Raw genomic sequence first — 22,626 nt, forward strand, 5'->3', positions numbered from 1 at the left:
ACAACCAGCAGCATCATTCGTGCTGCAGTTTTAATTTAGACAGCGCGTAGCTCCGGCTTTATTAAAGCAATTGTAACTCTGGGGTGTATTCGTCGGTTTTTTCAAAGACCCCATCACACCACCCCCATCACGCTATCACTTTATCTTCGAACTTGCAAGTTGGCGAGTGGCCAAGGCAATATCGGTCCCCGCTAATTTGCAATTAAGGCCACGACGTGTTGTGAATTCTACCGCAATATACGAGTACCGATTCGCTGTTGTCTTCCGGTTGATAATATACGTTGCGATGCTATAATGTCGTTTTTACGGGAAAAATTCTGCGGACATGTTATCGTCATTTCCCGGAGGCGTTTATTCAACTCGATTTTCACTGTATTTATCGAGACTGTCTCTGAGATTGCTGATAAAATCATTATCACAGAATTTTTACATTTAACGTTGACTTTATAGCTTGCTAATGCGCTATCAACGTCTCTGTAAATCCATGTTTTGTCAGCTGATTTCTAACACTGAATAATTAGCGAAAATGAATCGTCCGTTTGCTTTAACCGGTGACATAACTAAAAAATCACGATATTTTGAATTGTTATAAGTTATAAGTTATAATTGTTGTCAGTCGACCGTGGAAGTTTATAGAAACAAATAGTTTTCTAGGAATAAATTATATTAACGTATTTATGTTGGTGTTATGTGTCACCAAATTATTTCAAATATTGTGACAAAAGATTCATGGCAATTTTGTCTTTAATATTATCTATAGATTATCAATTAGTTGGTCGTAGAATTCGTCTCGACGTCGCCTACAATACTGCGAAGTTAAAATTACCTAATTTCATTTAAAAATACAACGGTGACTTTGTTTTTCTATCGAAAATAATTGCAATCTCTTGTCCGTTAAGTACCAATCAACTTCGATGGGAAACATTTTCTTTTTCAGACCATTAGAAGGGGCTGAAGAATCGTGAGGATTAATTTACGACTCACCCTGTATAGAAATCTGATAATCACCAGTGCACACGTGAAATCTCTTTTTAATTAGCTCGGAAAGAATCAATTTAATGTGGTACGTGATTTCAATATCGTTTCACAAAAGAATTTATCTGATACGATTCTGCGAGGGTAATTTAATTAGACCTCCAAAAGATCAATTCCGGTATCTGTGAACATGCAATGGAAAATAATCGACGCAATATGTATCTATTTGATACATCGCAACAGTTTATGATAGTGGTCGTTACCATCCATGAAGCGAAAACGTCCGTTCGTTGTCGTTATTGATTTTCTGTTCGTACTTCTTGTTGCGTTACATGAAATTTATTTATGAAAACGCTGTATTTGACCTGAAAAAAATGGTTTGCATATGCATTGCGAAAAGTTGTCTGAAATTTTGATAACGTTGCTAAAAAGCATCTCACGCTAAAGCACGTAGAATATAGCTTGGAGACACAACTCAAGAATTATTTAATCGTATTATTATTTGATCTGGCTTATTAGTGAGTCGCTTCGTGCCTGTACTGAACGGACTTTGCGCAAGGTATGCAGGACTTCGCCCGAAGACACAATATACACAGTATTGTGCGCACTGTGCGTATTGTGCGGAACAATTAGGTGATCTGTGTTTTCGTTATCGATAACTTCGATACCGTGTATTTCATCGTAATTGATAGAATAATATGAAGAAGGATGGGAGGAAACGATTTAGCATGGTCCACATTTCGTGGAGAAACTCTGAAGAGGAACGAAACTTTTAGAAGAGAAGCAGGAAGCTTCGTTGCACTTATTGGAGCGTCCTCCCAGATAAATTAAATTAAATGGAACTAAACAGTCCCACGGTTCGGTAGATTCTCACGCTAATGAGAAGACCTAATTGCGTAGAAAAAGCTACACGAAGGAAAATCATTTCTCCAAATATAAGATTGGTTTCAGCCAGTTAGATGTATTTGGTTGTTGAGATGTATAATTACACAAAACCTGAAGAATTAATAATGCCTGCACAATACGAAGACTATTTCTCCAGTAACTTAATGTTTATTCGTACTCAAAATTTATTTCAGATCGGTAGAAGCTTTTGACTATATTTGAACGTCAAAAATAAATTAAAATTGTCAATGACGACGAATTAGACGGCGTCTGTTCAAATAAAATCAGATATCTACTTTCCATTTTTAAATACTGTAAAATATTTAATTTAATATTTAATTTAATTTGTTCGAAGTACGAAATTGCGAATCAAATTCACTTGTTGGTTGAGAAACAGACATGTATGCAATTTTTCCTTGTAGTGCAGAATAAATTTTTTCACGAACTTTTTATATTGGATAAGCAGAACACACTTTGTCTTCGGTTTAACTTCAACTTTACCCATTCGTTTCGAAGGAGCCTGTTTAAATTACACAATTTTACGATCACTAATTTCAACGCATTAAATGTTTTGTAACAGTTAAAAAATGTTCATCGTGAAGTTGCAAGGTGGTCAAACTTTTCTGAATATCGTACTTTCGTATCCTCTTGTAAGCGCGTTGCAATTTCAAGTTGTATAATTCATTCAACGAAATGAATCAAATCCAAACAGATTCGTGAAAATATCATTAAATATGAAATTATCATCATGATGTTTTGTGTATCTGGTATCTTTGAGGATATTAAATTTCATATTTTATTTACATGCGAAAGATATCAATAATCAATTTGTCCGCTTGTGCAAATTACGAAAAATTGTAGTTCAATAATTCCGTGAAATTTGATCAAGAACGCCTGAAACAAACGTAGAAATCTACGTAAATTACCAGATTGTTTTTTTAAACATAGCACTTCAAATGTGCTATATAGCGTTCGTTACGACTGCAGCACTGAAATAACCATTACCCATTTGTGAGCTATAAAGAAAGGTAATAGGACCAAGACCGCTGTAATAGCGTTAATTAACAGTATTTCCCCTATTACTAAGAACTATTTTTTACTACGTACTCTGTTATTTAATGTGGAAGTCTCAAGTAAATCGTTAAAACAAGGACGACTTGTGCCGGCGATTATTTTACAACGTAAAACATTGACGAAACTTTTCGTCGCATTCCATACATAATCTTAGACATTTCAAGATAGACACATCTTTGTTTCGTTACGTTTTATCAATATTTACTGAAATAATAAATCTTGTTCTCCATGAATCTCCCGGTCGACGGTGTTGATCGGCATGCAATCTAGCATTCTTTTTCTTCGATCTAGAACAAGAAATAAAACAGAGTTTCTTCACAATAATAGAACCACGCGTCGCGTGAACCTAAATTCTATTTTAGAAGTTGCAAAAAGACGGGTAGTTCTATTAGGAAAAGAGCTCTGTTTTATTTCGTGTTCGAGATAGAGGGAACAGAATGCTGGACTAAGTAGCATGTTCGGAAGTACCGTCGGGCAAGGTGTTACAACTTTCGAAAGCTTGTAAAGTACACGGGTCATTTATCTCTTTTGCAGCCAGACAGCGTGTACGCCCATGTAGGAAAGAACCGCAGCCAGATTTTGTGGTGGAAACTTAATGGCTCCGGTTACATAGCCAATTTGTCCAACGAAGCACAGGTTGCTGCTTCATCGGACAACTGATACGAACTCGAATCGTTTCTCTTGACGAAGCTGTATTCTGCGGAAGGCGAGTAATGCGGCATTGGATATGCTTCACAGTCGAATGATCGAGTTTGATTGTTACGCTCGTGAATAGAAAAGCAAACGACTGTTATGCAAATATTCGTGTCGGGAGAGCTTGATCGAAATTTATATTCTGGAATCTATTTTCATAAGTTCATCGCTCGATAGCGTTGAATTAATAGTGAGAGACTTTGAAAATCAAGTTTGGAATACTTTACTATACATATCAAAGGAAAACTGCAATTGACTTATATATGTAGAATCTTAAATAACAATAATGAACACTACAATATACACTGAGCATGATAAATAGTAATCTGTTACTTATTGGTAGAACTATATTGTGATCGAATTAAAAACCTGACTTCACACACTTCAATCAGAATAACAATTATCTGATAAGGCGAAGTAAAACACTTTTATTAACATTGTAGGAAATTGAAAGTCAAGAAATGCGTACTAGCAGAATTGAAATGTGCATTTATCTGCATAAAAGCACGCTAACGCTTAATCGTTTCCATAAAGTGTTCCAGAACTGCGCTTACATAGCATTCTTGCTTTTTCCTCTTCCATATTTATACAATTTCGTCCATGTAAAACAATTTGTAGCTTATAAAAAATAAATATACCGATGGAAAGAAGTGACTTTCAAATACGTGTAGCAATGTTTTGGACAGTATAATTTGTACTATTGCAACTTGTACAGGGTGTCCCAAAATTGTCTCGTAATCCGGAAATGGCCGGTTCCTCGGTTCATTCGAAGTAACTTCTTCCTTTACAAAAATGTTCTCCGAGGCACCGTTAACGAGTTATTAACGAAAAACAGTGACCAATAAGAATCGAGTACGGCTGACGCGAAGCGGCCCAGCCAACCAGCGCACGAAGCTCAGTTTCGCTCATTGGCTCGGTCGCCACGCACCAGCCGAGCTCGCCTCTCATTGGTGACTGTTTTTCGTTAATATCTCGTTAACGGTGCCTCGGAGAAAATTTTTGCAAAAGAAGAAGTTGCCTCGAATGACCCGAGGAACCCGCCACTTTCGGATTGCGAGACATTTTTGGGACACCCTGTACTTTACGTTCCGTGCAAGTACCGTGTATAATCTCTTTAAATTAACAACTAGCAATTGTGTCCGATCTTTAGAAAAATGTGTGGAAATGGTGAGAAAGCTGACACATTATTGAATTTCAGTTCTGTTGCTTCAATGGAGGAAGATGCACCGTTCATCACCCACCGACACGCGTAAAACGAGCTTCTGCCTTGCCTGAAATGGATTTCTGAACCAAGTGACCGTCCAAAGATACGATGTCACACAGGCAAAGAATTACGTTGGTACATCATATCTGCCAGCATTGTCCGGTCGACTCTCCTCGCGTTCCTTCCGGTCGGTGCACCAGCAGCCTAGGCTCGTGATCGTGTCATTTTATGCGTCACTGTTGCAACCGTAATAAGGCCTTTATTTAAAATTTACTGCGACGCCTGAACGTGTCCCTCCATTTCTTCCTCTTCCTGTTCCGTTTCATTCTTATCGCGGCCGCATCCGGTAAATTCCTCTCCTCACTTTTCTTCCGCACCTTCTTTCCTCGACGCCCTTTCTCGAGGACTCCATCGTCATCCCAAGTGTCAGTTTCGCATATAATCTCGGCGAATTTATGCGAACGTATATATTCGTCTTCCTTTTCGCGATCTTTCACCGAGCGTTTCGCAGGCGAGACACGCTGCCATGCTTGTCTGGCATCGTTCCTTCTGGCGGTGTTTAAATTGAAATGCATGTAATGATGAGATCTGAAATCTCTTTCGGCGAATAAATTCACGCACGATGGAAGAGACGGTGGACTCGCAAAACTTCTCTGGGTTGTTCGAAATAGCATACAAAATGTTATTGCAATAAATTATTGAAATTACTTTAATTTTACGAGCAATTCGAAACGATCTTTTTGAAAAATCTTTCTAAAAATATACAATATAATGCTTGACGGAAACGGATTATTTTGTGTACCGAAGGTTTCAACGGTTATCTATTTATTTAGTTTAATTATTTTATCCGAGTTGTTTACTCTAGCAACAAGAAGAAAAGTATCCCGTTGCGTCAAAGGTCTTTAACTGATTTAAGTCGTAAATAGATGACTGCTGCATCACTGACACCACAGTTTATCATCAAGTACACTGTAGAATCGATTTTTCCAACTTTTAGCGTCTAGAAGATGTAGCGTTATGTCATCCATCACAAAAGTATTTTATTAAAAGTTTACGTCATAGATACGAGTACAGCTTACGAGCTGTTCGCGAAGAGCAGCGTGGACCCGGCATTACAAACGCGTCCAGGTCAGTGCGATCACGAAAAGTCACTACGCAAGGAGTGGGGGCAGGGGCGTGAGGCGTCCACGTAGTTCAGAATTATAATGTTCACCCTGTAGACGCCCCTACGCATGCGTTGTCACTTCACTCCTTGCGTAGTGACTTTTCGTGGCTATACTGATCCAGACACGTTCCAATCTCGCGAACGGTACTTTCAATGTACCGCTTCGCGAGCGAACAATGTTCTCTATTCGCTGTTCGCGAAAATGTCCACATCGCTAGCGAGCACAGCTCGCGAACAGCATTGTAGACCCGGCATAAGGTTGCTATTAAATTTGCTAGTTCATCGATTAAAGGACGCCATCGGTAACAAACCTCCAAATTATTCTTTCCGTTCGCGACTCCTCGTGATCTCGTTTATTTCTTAATTAAGCCGAGGGCATGGTGGAGACGGAGTTAGAACTGCGATCGAGCGCGGAACGAAACGGCAATCATCAGGACGGATCCAAGGGGATGTCGTTTTCACTGTCCCCTTGAAGCGCTCGCTCCGAGGATCTCCCATCAATCCGTCCTTATCCTCGGAACTTCGGTTTCTCATTAGCCGGCATTCTTCGGCTGTATTTATGAAGTCCTTCAGCCTGTCAGGCTAGAGACGTTTGATTTATCACCGTTCACGTTGTTCCCGATTTCATCGACGGCTGCATTATCGGCGAAAGCTTCCGACAAATTTAGAAAGAAACATCGAATCTCCCACCCTGTGCTCACGATTCCAATTTATTTTACCGATACCGGCTCCGCTCCCGCTTGTCAAGAAGCATAAAAGGGGCTTCTTTCAAGCGTACGACGTAAATACCTGTTATATACTATTGCACAATACGAATTTTCTTCTTCGGGAAGACGTGTCCCGCTTGGGACTTCGATCGAACAACATAATGTCGGGGAATCCTACCAACGACGACGACACGGCGCGGCGGAACTAAACACGAATCGCGTGGAACAACACCGAATGCAAATTCATTGCTGTCGATGACGGTATTTTATTAATAATATTAAAGACAGGATTTAAACGTTAACACCTCGCGTATAATATTTCTTTGTCGTTCCTAATATAACGGTAAGTTATTTAATATAATTGTCAAAAATTGAGCGAGTTGTCGACGATACAAATGCAATTGCTTAAAATACAACTCGATAACCGTAGATTATTATCTGGATTTCAATTAATTAGAGCTAGTTCGTTTTCTTTTAATTCAATGATGTTCGAAGATTTCAGAAAAGTGTGGTGAGACTATCGCCTAATGTTTTATTTATTTATGAATGCTTCAAGGACATCTTAAGGTCATTCGAGCTTCACAAGTGGAGTCTATATTATTTTTAAACACAGACAGAAGTAGCATACCGAGGGGAGTTCAATCACGCAACGGTTCATCGAGTCCAATCCTGTTGTAAGATTTTATTGGACTTCTATTAATTAGTGATACCTTTATAACATCAATATCTCTAATGAATACAATCAAAGCGATTCATTAAATGGACAAATGAAAGAACATTTCACTTTAAAACATACAAAGCATGATAATTAAAGATCAATGATATTGTCAGCAGAAGATAATATTTTTTATTGAAATATTAAACAAAAATATTTTTCTTTCTTGCCAATAAATACTGGTCGTAATCTTTATAGCAATATTAAGCTAGTGTAGCAGCCAAATGACGGTGCGCTGTATGTATATCTTATATTTATTTCACATTTAATTCGCTTCTCGCGTGAGCAAAACTCGTAAATTACGCTATCTTATCCTCCCACCGAGAACTAATTATGCCTCTTTCTTTATCGAGTGGTTCGATTAATCTCCATTTTATAATTCTTTCGTTTCTATGTGGACATTATTAACATAATTCATTATTGAATCTGTATGAGATATTCTATTGTTTATATAAGGCTTTTGGTCATCTCTTTAAATCGCATTTCTATTCATCACGTTTGTCTATTGTATTCGAAACAATAAAAGGTTAGAAGATTGTTAGCAGTGCAGTTATAGAGAAATGTCAAAGAAGCCATGTCAAGGTAAATGTAAATGTTATATGTTAAAGACTACATGGGACGACATTACTCTTTTCATGGAAAATCATATTATTTTATACACGTTTTCCTCCAGTCGTTGAAATGTAAAGAGATATTAGTCTCTCAAGCTAGCAAAATAGCAATAATAAATAATAAATAATATTAACAACAAATACAAGTAATATTTCAAGCTTTAAACGCAGATTCCTTAACTGCCTGTTCGAAATACCGTGGCATTGCTGCCAGTTAATTAAAGTGACCTTAGATAAACGGGATTAGTATGGTTAATTGGAGAGCTTAGAGAAACTTAGAGACGAACAGATTAAGCTATCAATGTGTAGTTTGGAACAGGGAGGCACTTGCCTTTCAACAAACATTGGTCAAGATTAATTTAAGCGAATTCGAATTACTTACTACTTTAAGAAACAGTTTTCCCGATCTCTTGAAGCGATTAAAATTTCATTTACTCCGGATTAAATGTGTATCGAATGAAGTAAATGAAATACATTTGATTCGAAGTTTAAACCCGCTACTGCTTCTCAAGGATTTCATCAATTGGAGACTTATCCAGCTCAAGATTTGGCAGATTACAAGGATTTAAATAGCACATTCTAACATCGACGAAAACGAAGACATCGGATTAGTTATCCATTACTATGCGTTTTTGGGATTCTATATGCAAAACAATAATTTTCAATAGAGATATAACTATAAAATGAATATACAGGGTGTCCCAAAAATATCTCGCAATCCCAAAGTGGCGGGTTCCTCGGGTCATTCGAAGTAACTTTTTCCTTTACAAAAATGTTCTCCGAGGCACCGTTAACGAGTTATTAACGAAAAACAGTGACCAATGAGAGGCGAGCTCAGTTGGCGCGAGGCGACCGAGCCAATGAGCGGAACTGGGCTTCGTGCGCTGGTTGGCTGGGCCGCCTCGCGTCAGCCGTACTCGATTCTTATTGGTCACTGTTTTTCGTTAATAACTCGTTAACGGTGCCTCGGAGAACATTTTTGTAAAAGAAGAAGTTGCTTCAATTGATCCGAGGAACCCGCCATTTCCGGATTACGAGACATTTTTGGGATACCCTGTATATACATAAAAAATTAATCCTGAAAATTGCATTTGTGTTCTACTAATCATTTTTCTCAAAACAAACAAGTACCCGGCGAGTTATCGACTGGAGGGTGCCATTTTATCCATTACTGATTGCAACTGATGTCGAATACATAGTAGTAGTCTCTAATATCGACAATTGTACAACGCTCTACAGTTATAACTTCGGCTCAGTCTTTTCCTTGTAATTATATCATCGCGCTGGTACCGTCTACCGTCAGTCCTGCGAATGATGACAGAAATACGATTAATGACAAGCGAAGGAGAAGTAATATAGAACTGGGACAGCAATCAATGAGACCATCGCAAGACGATGGTGTCCACTGTTATCTATAATCACGTTGCTAGTCTCGAACGATGGAACTATACGAAAGGAGTATTACGTAACAGAAGCTAACGATGCGTTGGAGAAGTAGAGCCAACGAGGCTATAACTAGAAGTTTGCTTAAGATTCAAATTCAATGGTAATACGAAATTGACACCTTCGTGTAGTGCCGTGCGAACCATTCTATATTTAAATTAGTCTCCTTTCTGCGTCGGTTCTATACGAATATACAAAATAATGGTAAGGGCACTGTGTACGAAGATCCATGTTAAGAAGTCAGGATCGTAAAGGCAGCTTTCGCTTGTGGTCTTATTGAATACCACCTACGTCATCACTTATTATTAGAATATTTTCTGTTCATGTGCATAATTTGCGTGACCGACAATCCCATTGAGAAGGACTTTACATTCTGCACGTTGCACTTCAATTTATTTTTCAGGTATTTACATCGGAAAATAGAAAAATACTTTGGAACACTCCTTTCCATACTTTATTCTCTATCGTCTGGACTTCCACTTGATATTGCTCTTGTGTGCAAAAACATAGAAATATTTTAACACGTTGAATGCCACGGGGGTCACCGGTGACCGGCACGCCCAAATTGATAGAAATATATATAATTTACAACAAATGTCGATATCTAAAATTTTGTATTATTACCATCGTCAATTCAAACAGTGACTCCCGTCGCAATTAACATGTCGAACATGGTTATACACTGTAACTTATCTATTGCAGATAATATTTCAACATTATATGCATCGCATAAAAGAAAATTCACCGTGGCGCCACGGACAATTTCTGTAAAACCGGCGTGGCATTCAACGTGTTAAGGTTTACATCCACCATTTAACGTGTTAATAATTCCTTAACGAAGCTGTAACCAACATTTTTACTAAGGGAAAAGTTGTTTCAAGCTATCTCAAGAATCACGTCTTTCTGGTTATAACGGGAGTTATAGCATATTCTACGTAAGCGTCCTGTAGCCGCCCGGGAAGTTGATTGAACCATCGGTACGGCGAGGGTTAAAGAAGGAGACACGGTTCGTTTTCAACGGCTCGTCTGAAGGGTTCCTCGTTTCAAGTAGAAGACTCGGCGTTCTCCAGTGGAATAACTCGCCGAGGTGTCATCGAGAAGGTCTCACTTACCCAGAAGTAGCCTGTATGTCGACTTCCGGCCAAGAGGGTCTCCTTCGACAGAACATCAAAGGCGGCCGATCGGAGGAACCGGTGCTCCTCCGAAAAGAACCGACTCTGCGCGGTGACGTGCTGCCCGATGCACTTCCTGTCGCTGGATGCACCGTCAGTCCTGGGGAGGAAGTGCACTCGAGGGTTCGTCTACGCGTCGACAATGAGCGTCCATGGGAGGACGGCGTAGTGCCCGGAGGTGGCACTACCTGAAACAGTAAACAGACGCGTCGAGATCGGTATAATTGTCTTCCAAGGAAGTTCGTATCCGGAGGGATTAACGCGCATTCTCGGCTTCCGTCTCTTCAGGCGCCGACAGTTTTATATGACGCCGCCTAACATTGTCGAATGAACGCAGGTGGATATTCTCGTCTCTTCGCCGAGACGCGGAAACTTTTCGATGGTCTGGATTTTATTGTCTCCATAGGAATTCAACTCTCTCGGCGACGGTTGACTACGAGCATTTTACAGTCATTTATGTTGTTCGCACGTAAGTTGTACTATCAGGCAGAATGAAACGCTTTCCTAATGAAACGCTTCCAATTCGTCGAGACAGACTTTAATCGATAACAATTTAAATTAGATCTAGTTTCAGGTTTTTTAATAATATTGAAGGATGAAAAGGTGACTGGGATTTGAAGGAAAAAAGAATTCTAATGACGATTCGAATGAGATTTTAGTTAAACTGCTGACTCTACGATTTTTTAAACATATCTGATAGCGTTTGAAATGCATTATAAACAACAATTTCCTTGTTAAAATTGCCAAAATATTGTTATCTTTCTTGTAAATAGCGATCATTCTGGCTTTTTCAACTCTAGGATATTTAAAGCTGCGAAAGGTTTAAGGTCAGCATAAGGGAGAGTTCCGTGTACACATATGAGAGAGTGCTAAAATTATCTTTTCTGTTCGAGGTATGTTTATTTATAATTTAGTACGTTGTTTACAATCAATATCTTTCTATTGCAGAACCAGACCATTTATCTTTTACACAAATTCCTCTTTGTTAGATATAACGTTTTGAATTATGTGAACGCTTTTTGGCCTCTCCTTAAGCATCGCAGGGTTAGGGGCACCACGAATAGAATTATTTTACGCGATGCTGTAGACGATATGGAGGTAATTTCTACGTAACGACGAAGGTAGAATTAAGTAATTTATTGAGACAGAAGGATCTTTATCGATTACACAAATCAAATAACTAGGAATGCTTTGTCAGTGGAAGTAAACAGGTTATATGCCAAGAATGACATATACAGGATGTCCCAAAAATGTCTCGCAATCCGAAAGTGGGGGATTTCCGAGGCCATTCGAAGCAATTTTTTCCTTTGCGAAAATTGTGTCCGAGGCTTCGTTTACGAGTTATTAACGACAATTATTTGTACGGTGTGACATGCTTTATTGGACGTTCATCTATCCACTATTTATTGAAGCTTTCGACAAACATGACCTCGCACCGCGTCATGTGTCATAAATTATGTTTACGGCGTAATCTGAGAAAGCTAATTTTTGTTAGGTTGAAAAATGTGCCGCGAGGGTCCGGTGATCGGGGGTCCACATAATAACTAAGCACATCTAGCTTACCGTAAGAGATAAGCTCTGCGAAAAGTATACCGTACCTTGGGATAGCCATGTGGGGTCGATTGTTGCGCGGTAGAGTTTGTGTTCGTTGTCCCAGTGACGCTTCCGGTGGAGCTGCTTCTTCCGGTCGCGCTGGAGGCCGAGTCCTCTCGGTTGAAGGAGAACCGTTTCGGGCTGAGACCCAAGCTCGCGACGCTGTCGGTCACTATCTGCGATAACGAGTTCAAGAAGCTCATTGTCAATGTGTGCGGGCGTGTGTACGGTCACTACGTAATATATCCTCTCCGATGATCTAGGCGTGATTATCGCGCGCGCAAGTCGGAAGAATCGTTATCGTTATTCCTGTCCTCGAGCCGCTGCACGGGGACAACTTCGAGGCTTCCACTTCGCGCGAACTTTACACGCATCGATCTCGAAGTAGCACGGCGGATTGGCTCGTTGAGACGGGGAGGAAAGCACCTCGACCTCGAGAACTTTCACGGTTCTTTGCGTCACGACGGTATCGATTCTGCCTCAGAGCCATTTGCAATTTTGTTACTTCTTTCTCCTGTTGATCGCTGTGGTCCCCCGTGGGATCTTAAGTCATCGTCCCCCGACCGCTTCTTTAAATCGTTTCCTCTTCTCTCGGAAGACGGGGGCCGCTTTCATGTTGCGCCCGCATCATCTGTGGAACAGAAGGACTTCGTTAGAGCAACGCGAAAGACGTTGACTTCGCGGACGGTATCGTCCTACGAGGATGCTCAACCCTTTGCACTCGAAGCCGTATCAACTGTAAATTTGAAATAATTTTTCTCACTTATAGTATTTCCATTTTATACGGTGCGTCAGAGTCACCACTCGAGTGCAAAGGGTTAATTTCGCCACTGTGGACTGCGTAGCGATCGAGTTGCACGCTGTGCCAGCGTATTTCCTCGATCTAGCGAACCGCAAGCCGATTTCGGCCAGTAAAATACATTGACTACATTTTTACCCGTCGAAAATGCAATACTTCTCTCCAAATCTTACATGTTGATCGATAAACGTAATAGAAAAAATAAGAACGATCGGTTATAAAACTTTTTTTAATATTATATATGTTTTTCAATCCGGAGGCACAGAAACTGGTACATCTATCCTGGTTATTCTAACATCTCGAAAACATTCGAATAGATTCCTCGAATTTTAAATAAGTTATCGCATTTTCAAAGGTGTCCGAATCCTAGTAATTCCAGCGTAGAATAATACCTCGCTCGACCAAAGTTGTCTAGATCAAATACAGGGTTGCGAGACAGGAACGTTTGACAGTAATTAAAGGATGCTTTTAGAAGCTCGCACGTTTAATAGGAATCCATTACACCGCGACCTTCGACCAAGTTCACAGTAAAACCTTTGAGGGTATTTTCGCTTTTTGGGGTTTGCTGATAGACGGACGAGTCGCCGTGTACTTCCAAAGGTTTAACCGAACGGAACTCTATCTCGACTCGGTTCTGCTGCGGTTTCGAGAAACATATTGGTATAATCATGGTGAGCCAACTGAGCATTGATCGAACTAACAATAAGAGAGGGATCCGTTGCAATCTCGGGCAATGTCTCCCGTAACGCTTCTCCGTTCGTTGTTACAGACCATTGCTACTGCGAGTTCAGTTGGTACGCAGGACAAATTATACTTGTCGGTTCTTGTACCTTTAATGCTTAGTTAGCATACCAAGGCCAACCTGCAATGTTCTCAATATCTTCACAGAGGTTTCCCACTTAGTTTCAAAAACCATTTTACCCGCATCGCCTGCCACGCAAATCTCTATACAAGTTATGCGAGACCGGAACAATTGTTTTTAGGAATGTACGAATAGAAACAAACAAGAGTTGTTACAGCAATTACTTTAGCAACCTTGTTACATATTTCGTAAGCAGAGATTTTCTAGACATTTTCCAGCAGAGATTCATTTATTTATTAAATAACACGTCGAGTGTCGTTTCGGTCTCCTGTGGGCGACTCAAATTTTCGATTAAAATCAAATCGGATTTTACAAGGACGTTTAGAATGCAAAAATGTTAAAACACTTTCTACCGTGATAAATTTTAACTTTTTAGTTTCAGTTTCATTGGTTAAATTGGTTTGACATTGTGGGCATTTTAGGGTTCGGTCTTCGGTTGAAATACGTGTGCATATTATATTATATATGCAAAAATCGACCTCTGTCGAGCTTTTTAGGCCGAACACTCCACCGTGCATCGGAAATCTTTCGGCCGATCGATAGTAGTTCACAGAGATTGCTAAAATAGTCGGTTTCGTGACTTCTGTGTTACCAAGAGATAATCAACTTCCGGAATTCGCTATATCTGTATTCTTTGGTTATATCCGAGCCTGTTCGGGACTCGTTAACCTCGCGCGAATTCTTCTCGCTCCCCCGAGACTAGGCTTTTCTAAACAAGTCGACAACATAGACTCTGCGTAACAATTTCGCAACCGAATAGAAGAAGTCCACGAGCCTGTCACGATCTCAGCTTGCGGTACGTCGACACCCTGGCGACACTCTGACCCGGCGATTAATTAACCGTTCAATCGATATTATACCCCTTCAAGATCGCAGACACTGTTGCTGCTTCCCGATGATATTGGTTTCCCGCTGGTTTTCTAAGCCTGATTAATGGCACTTCGTTGACTGCCGTTCGTGGCGAGACCGGGCCATCCTTAAGCTCTGACTCATATCATAGCGACGGGTCATAAGTGTGCAGGTTTGGCTGCGGCCTGCAGATGCGAGGAGTGCGAAGGTTACTTGAATCTGATTAACCTTTTACATGCCAATGTTCCCACACAGAAATAGACCATTGAAATAGAAACGGACTGTAGACATCATTCCCAAGCTCTGAAGTCATGAATGCATAAAATCTGCAGTCCCGTAATTACTGTTATTTTTATCGATACGCTAGACTTCTTAGTTTAATGAACAAAGATAATCAATTAAATACTGTGTATTATTATACTAAAAGATACGAGAGCCGTTACAAGATTAATAAACACAGGTGGCGATATTGGTAGAAAATATTGAGCATTATTGAGCGTTTTACAAGAATTCCATCGAATAAGGATAACAAGATTCTGACGTAATAATTGGCTTTAGCAGAGTTTCTGAAAGCAATTGAAAGTAGCATCTCACTGTCCCCTATCCCTTCCGATTCCCATCGTTCCCTCATTTCGCGATATCCTCAGGAATAATTGCCCGGGGTGCTCGTTTCCGGCAAGGATCGCTTCCTGCCGTGAGTTTTACAAATATATCACACAACGGGGGATGCTAAACAAAAGCGAGCAGGAACGATTTCAGGGACAGATCGAAAGCTTTTACTCCCTCGAATCTAATTCCAGATAGAGTACCTCCATCATGCCGATAAGGCCACTGTATTCGTCTATGATTTACCATTATGAGTTTTCTGAGCGTGCCATTTATTATTTACCTAACCAGTTCTCCGTGATCGAATTATTCTATTCATATTTTTCTTTCCATAAGATTTACCTTCATTTATTTATATCGATTAATATTAATGTGTACCATCGATCATTTATTACATTCATTAACAAGAATAATAACTCACAGATCTCGTTCTCTTCGAATATGTACAGAAAATATTTCAGAAATAAATTCATAAAATATTTCATTAAATAGCAATGTTTCAAAATTAATTGAGGAAATAACGTTTAATGTTCATAAAATGCAAGACCTTATTCGGATAAGGTTACAACAAATTAAATTTAATTAAATTATTTGCTTACATAAAAATCAGAAGTAACGAAGCGAAGACCTTTCATAAATGTCCCGCATTAGCATATTCTTTAAAACATATACAGTAGTCCTCGGAAGTATTCGAACACCTTTTAAAAAACAATTACAGTGGTGTGCATAATTATAGACTCAAAGTAACTATTTCATTGTTCCCGATGTCTAAACGAAAATTTAACAAATTATTATATTTGTATATTTGTATCTTCTGTTATATCTAATATAGAAATATACAAATATGATATATCGTCAAGTTTTTATACAAATATCACTGAAAGTGTAAAAGTTACTTTGGGTGTCTATAATTATTCGCACCACTGTATGCGCCTATAGCGTGAATCTCATTTAACAACCAAATGTAAAATCATTAATAATTCATTACATAATGAATTTTCACGCGCGTTGGAAGGTGCCATCTCACAAATTGATTCAGTCGCACAAATCAATCTTTTGATCCGAATAAACACAATGAGGAGATTGCATTTGAGGCGTTAATCTATGTAAAATCCTATTCTGCCTAAGCTAGCATACGAACCCTCGGTCCGGTATCGGTATCTATTATCCTCTAATCTAATGGATTGTGCAATACAATCGATGAGTCATCAATTTTCTACGTGCACACATCATTAATGCTTCTTTAGCCAAGGTAAAAAGACCAACGTTTTTGGGTCCATTAGAAGTATTTTAAATTGAAACATTTCAGGAGTTAATATACTAGAAATAGATTCACGATTGTTATTAGAATTTAATTAATTGTTCAACGTAGTTCGCGAAAATCATGCTAATATAGTAATCACGTTTATTAATATCAAATTTGGACCGTGTGCAATCTCTAAATCGGCAAATGATTGACTTTTGCATGATATCGGAAATATTGATCATATTAATACGCTCTTTGTATGGTTATATTTTATTGTTGGAGCGAAGATTAGAATTAGAGAAGAGTCATTTTATTGTTTATTATTAATTGTTTCCAAAGTACCGGTGGTTAATATTTTTATTCTGCATTTATTATATTTTATATTAAAAATGCTGAAAACGAAATATTCAAATACTTTCAACGTAAAGAATTGAGTAAATAATATATTCGTTAATTTTCACACCAAACTTTTTACGTATTTTAGTATGCTTCCTTCTGTGAAATTAAAAATTATTTAATAGTCTGCTCTTTATTATGTTCTTAATAACAGACTCGGTAGCGATCAGCCGTAGAATATTTTATCACTCGAGGAAAATGTCGATAATTAATACTGCTCCTCGAAAATTCGATTATTTACTCAAACAACAGTGGCTCTTATAGGTTTTTCATTACGCGTGAAATGAAATTCATTCGTCGAGGCGAGCCCTGTCTCTCGTCGTTAAATTGTGCCTGAAACGACAAGAGCACTGGAAATATTAAAAAGGGAACGCGGAACAACTCGCGACAGATCTTTTTGAAATTTCTTGTATTATGTAAGAGCCTCGACCTACTAACTTCGTTAGGGGCTCGAAGTTTGCTTCAGTTATTTGCGAGTGTTCGGGAACTGGCAGACTTATCGATTCACTTGAATTTTTTAAGTCGTCAGCCCTTGAAGACGTTGCTCTTTTCATATCACACATGTTCATCACATCATGCCGTAATTTCCGCGGTGATTAAGGGACCGGACGAATCTAAAAATACACCGAATAGAATGGTCACGAAATAATGTGACCTAATTCCCCTAATCATCGTCGTCGTTTCCCGTATCATTATTTGCCCGGTTTCCACAATGCGTAGGTATTATTAAATGATATCGTTCATTAAATTGCATCGGACGTAAATTACTCGTTGCATTTTCCACGCAGTATGTGCGATTAGTTTCATATAATCAATGGAATTTATAATCCCGTGAAATTCTCGGAAGCTTCGAACCGAGGTGTGCGCAACATGCGCAACATCATCTGTATATACATGGCAAGAGAAACCAATTGGACTCAAAAGAAGAGCCGCCTCGGTATCTCGGTGGAAACGTGAAGCTGCAATTAAGTAATGGGTTTTAATGTAACTAATTCAAGGTTCGTTGGAACCAACCACTTCGGCTCGAGTAAGATAAGCTGTAACTTGAATGGGATTTCGAAAGCGGCGAAATCATGAATAAAATCCAAGCTTCCTAAAATGCCAGGAAATTTCAAAGGACATGGTGCCATTTCAATCGAGACTATGACATTGTTGGTCCAACTGAAGGACAACTAAAGAGCTATTAAACATGCAAGCATGAACTGTTAGTTGCTTCGTTTTCAAGGATATTTTCTAACTCTTTTAGATTCATCTATGTATTTGCTTTTATAGAAAAGATATGGCAGTCTCTTTTCAGGCAAGACTTTTGAACGGTCGAAAATTACTTTAATATGCAACTTATACGGGGTGTCCCAAAAATGTCTCGCAATCCGGAAATGGCGGGTTTCTCGGGTCATTTGAAGCAACTTCTTCCTTTACAAAAATTTTCTTTTCTCATTCAGTGCGTAAATAAATATGAAAAGAAACAAATTAGCTGAAGTTTGAATAAATGATCGAATAAATTTCTTAATCCAAGCATACGTTATAATAAAAATGGCGACAGGTCTAAATAAATACAGTCTTTTCATGTTTACGAAGCAATACACGACTTTGCGGATTTACCGTTAAAATAAATGAATGGAAAGATCGCATCTACTTTCTTGGAAGAGAATTTTACATGAAAAATCTTTCTGCTCCGTTAGAGTTTTCATCGCAATAGTATTCATTAATTTCTACACGACGAACCGTCAATTGTACTTTCAGTTGCGTTAGAATCGTGGTCACGTGTCTGGACATATATCGATTTCGAATTTCTCGCTGTAGCGTTCGCCCGCGCTTCATAATTTTATCAGACGAAGAGAAATCAGCCGAAATTTTGACAGATCGTCCAGAACTTCCGAAACGCGAAAAAGTTGAACCCGGGAAGCACGAAATTTCGTCCGGCGTCCTCTCGACCTTATTCCCTTCAGACCGAATAGCAGAATTGATCGACAGACGAAAGTGAAGGCACGACAGGTGGCCGGCTCCATCGGTGAGAGCTCGAAGGATTTCCTCGCGCAAAAATGTCGTGAATGTCACGAGGCTGTAGGAGAGTCGGCAATGTTTGCGAAACAATTCCGGGGCACGCTTTTGAGGCTCGACAGCCCCGAGATTCCTTCAGCTAAGAGGACACGATGAACAACGCGGATAGAACAGGAGAGAGCGTGGGTTTTTCTTGACGCAGGCCAATTTCATTAGGCACGCCACGTTCCCTTCTTCGTCGGTACGACGCTACTATAATAACGTAGAATTTCAAGCAATATCTGGCTTTCTTTGTGCACCCTTGTTCTAAAAGGCGCCTCAATTTTCTGCCACCAAACATAGAAGAAAATCATCGCTTTGTAAATCTTGACTCGAGAGTCTCTCTAACGTTCTATCAATGATTTCGAGCGGACTATGGATTTTTGTACAAAATAAAAAGATTCCAAGCGAACTGTGATATATATTTTTATATATATTTTTGTTCAACATATTCATTATGGCATAGTATGTAAAAAAGAAGAGAAAAGGATGTTATTAATCATTTGTAACGTCTTTCATTGATATATTTTCAATTCAACGCTTCACGCGAATAGATGATAATTAATGAATGTCGCTAATGGCCCATATAGAATCGACAATGAATTGCCATTTGCAGTCACTAATAAATCCGGAAATAATGACAGATATGAAATCAGCAGTGAATTTAATATCAAATATCAGGCACTTTGATCTATCGAGCAACGTTGTAAAACACACATACGTATAACGTACCTGCGCGCATCGATTAATTTAAAACTTGAAATTCGATGGAAAATTTATTAATAACCGGAGACAGATTTTGTGTAAATCTCCAGTACAATTTGTTTCCTGTTGTCATCCAAATACATTAACAATATCACGCAAATAAAATCTATTAAATATAAAATATGAATTACAAATATATTCATACTTATTATATTATCAATTTTCTGTGCGACAATAATACAAATCATTATGTATTTGTATGCATCCGCATATATGTTTCAAAATCTGCGTTCAGTTTTGGGCTTATCGTTTCTCTAACGCTATAATATCCCATGCAACGTGTAACGATTAAAAGAAAAGAAAACTCGCTACGAAAATGCAAGTTTCAGTACTTAATTGGTCAAGTAGTTTGCAACTGGGATCGATAAGTCTTTACGCGGAAAAGTTTACCGCTTACTCCGATCAAACCAGCTACTGCTCTTGTACTTTGTAACCGATCTTTCTTATTTCCATGCATGAAAGGAAGTCGATTCCATTAGTAGCTCGCACCGTTATGAAATTACGACCGACCGATTTCTTATCATTAAGTTACACGAAACAATCTTAAGCGGAAGCGACCGACTTCTCCATCTAGGGTGCGTCTCGGAAATATTGGGACACTGTTCAACACGGAATAAGTTTTAAAACATTCGATCAAACGACTTGAATTTGTTTTAAATGCTCGCGGGTCCAGCTATTATAAGGTGTTGGGAAATAAACAATATTAAATAGGAATTTAAATAGTTTGTAAATTCTGTTCACAATAATTTCATTTATGTTAAGAATACCTTTCTAAAAAACTTAAAATACTTCAATTTTTATTTAATATACTTACTACTAATACTATATACTATATACTATACATATATTATTACTAATATACTATACTACTTTGTTTATGTTATCAATATCTGCATATACGTAAGCATGATTTGTTAGAACGTTTTGTAGGAACCATGTACTTAATCACCACCCTATATGTATCCAGTATTTTTACCATTCCATATGTATTTTTATATTTCGATGAAGCAATAAATAATTCGTCTTGTTTAGGATCTTTACGTAAAAACAAGTTATTTTGTCTACGTTTAATTAATGTCACATGAAAAAAGTATTAACAACTGGAAGAGACCTGTTGCACTGGTATAAAAAATAATTTTAAAAAATATCTTTTTCAATGAAATAAAATATAGTGAATACGCGAGATATGACGTTACACGTTTCTAAAAATAGTAGTTGCGAGCCAGTTTTGAAATCTGGAAGAGGGATTACATACAGGAATATAGGTTAATAAACAATCTCGTTACAGTGAGCTCGAAACGTCGAATCGGCGAAACAACGTTAATTGATACGAATTTGTTATTCTGGTTCGAGTGCGTCGCTTACACGGAGTACGTATTACACGACGTCATGCATTTACTGATATTTGCTAACTTTCTAGTGTCCAGTTCTATGAGCGGAACTGGGTGGCTGGGCCGCCGCGCGTCAGCCGTACTCGATTCTTATTGGTCACTGTTTTTCGTTAATAACTCGTTAACGGTGCCTCGGAGAACATTTTTCTAAAGGAAGAAGTTGCTTCGAATGACCCGAGGAACCCGCCACTTTCGGATTGCGAGACATTTTTGGGACACCCTGTAGAGTTCAGAACCCGACGATGCTGACACCATTATTCCCCGCCTCGTTACTGCGCTATTAACATCGAGGTTATTTACCAAATGTACATCGGGACATATGTCTATTAGCACTAGCACGATCCTCCCAGCTGCGCCCCTATCTCCACTACGTTGCACGCGGAATGCATGCGTCGAATAAATTTCTCGCTTTCGCACAACTGTCTATTTATCTGTTTATTTTGCGCAATCTCTGCCTTCGCTCGTATACACATACACGAGTTCGCCGCCACTGTTCTGCCAATTCTCACGAGGTACACCTACTTGTTTGCCACTGGAAAATAGAACAGAACCGTCGCCGCCGGTGTAAACTGTGATTCCCGCGGACCTCGAATTTGCGCACGTATGTAGGTACATTCACATAATGAGATACGAGTGCTCGGTTCCTGGCGGATAGAACGCGACGAGCGTAAGTGCTCAATTACACGGATCAATTTGTCGCAGCTCGCGGATCAAAACTTTGCCGAACCTACGATTATTACGAACCGTCGATTCCAACCTCGCGAGAAATTTCTTGCTCTCCGTTCGAATTATTCTAGCTCTTCGGCATCTGTCGATTCGTTATTCACGAATATTCTGCGAAGTCATTGTCCTGCATCGATTGCAAGAAATATAAACTAAATAAGGAGTACATCTTTTCTTTCTAATTTTCATTAATTGTAAACCCGAGGCAATTCAGTCGTTTCAGAATATGTTCGAAACCTTGTAAGTTTTACCTGTATACGTTTTAATTATGCGATTAAATTACTTCATTAATGAAGGAAACAAGCACGTATCGTTTTTATAATAAAGCGTCTAATTACGGTTTGAATGTTCTTTTATAATTGTGTGAAAAGCACACTTTGACCGAGAATAACAGCAGGGTTAACTAGGCGCATGTGGCCGACGTAATTTTAAACGCAATGCACACTTTTTCAGAATATAAGCTGGATTTTATTTTAAAACATCTCTTAGCTAAGTTATACGAACTCGTTAACGAATATTTGTGTAATTACGGCTATGTTTACTTGTGGGTTAACGCCGGGAACAGGAAACACTAGAAACGACTCGTTTGAATAATATGAAATCGTTTAAATAATCTAAAATTTCAGTGAATAATTGTTTGCTTAATTTTTTGCTGGATTAATTGCAAGAAGTAGAAACTTCATAGTAAATTCACTCTTTCTTTAATCATTTC

The 22,626-nt window shown here is 38.7% G+C and overlaps 1 protein-coding gene across 4 annotated transcripts in view; it reads right to left on the reverse strand.

The window, feature by feature from the left end:
- unc-13-4A (BAI1 associated protein 3) overlaps window positions 1–22,626 on the reverse strand; it is a 96,917-nt gene that overhangs the window by 46,601 nt on the left and 27,690 nt on the right. For 3 of the 4 annotated variants that reach the window (XM_076526161.1, XM_076526160.1, XM_076526158.1), the window contains exons 2-3: window positions 12,243–12,868; window positions 10,585–10,832 (exon numbers count right to left, since the gene is read on the reverse strand). In XM_076526161.1, coding sequence (XP_076382276.1) covers window positions 10,585–10,832; window positions 12,243–12,440 — 446 coding nt within the window. In that variant the 5' untranslated portion in view covers window positions 12,441–12,868. Of the gene's footprint in view, window positions 1–10,584; window positions 10,833–12,242; window positions 12,869–14,758; window positions 14,778–22,626 lie in introns of those variants that run through there. The other variant, XM_076526159.1, reaches the window with a different exon arrangement.

Source organism: Megalopta genalis, chromosome 13 (assembly GCF_051020955.1).
Source record: "Megalopta genalis isolate 19385.01 chromosome 13, iyMegGena1_principal, whole genome shotgun sequence".
Classification (NCBI taxonomy): Eukaryota; Metazoa; Arthropoda; class Insecta; order Hymenoptera; family Halictidae; genus Megalopta; species Megalopta genalis.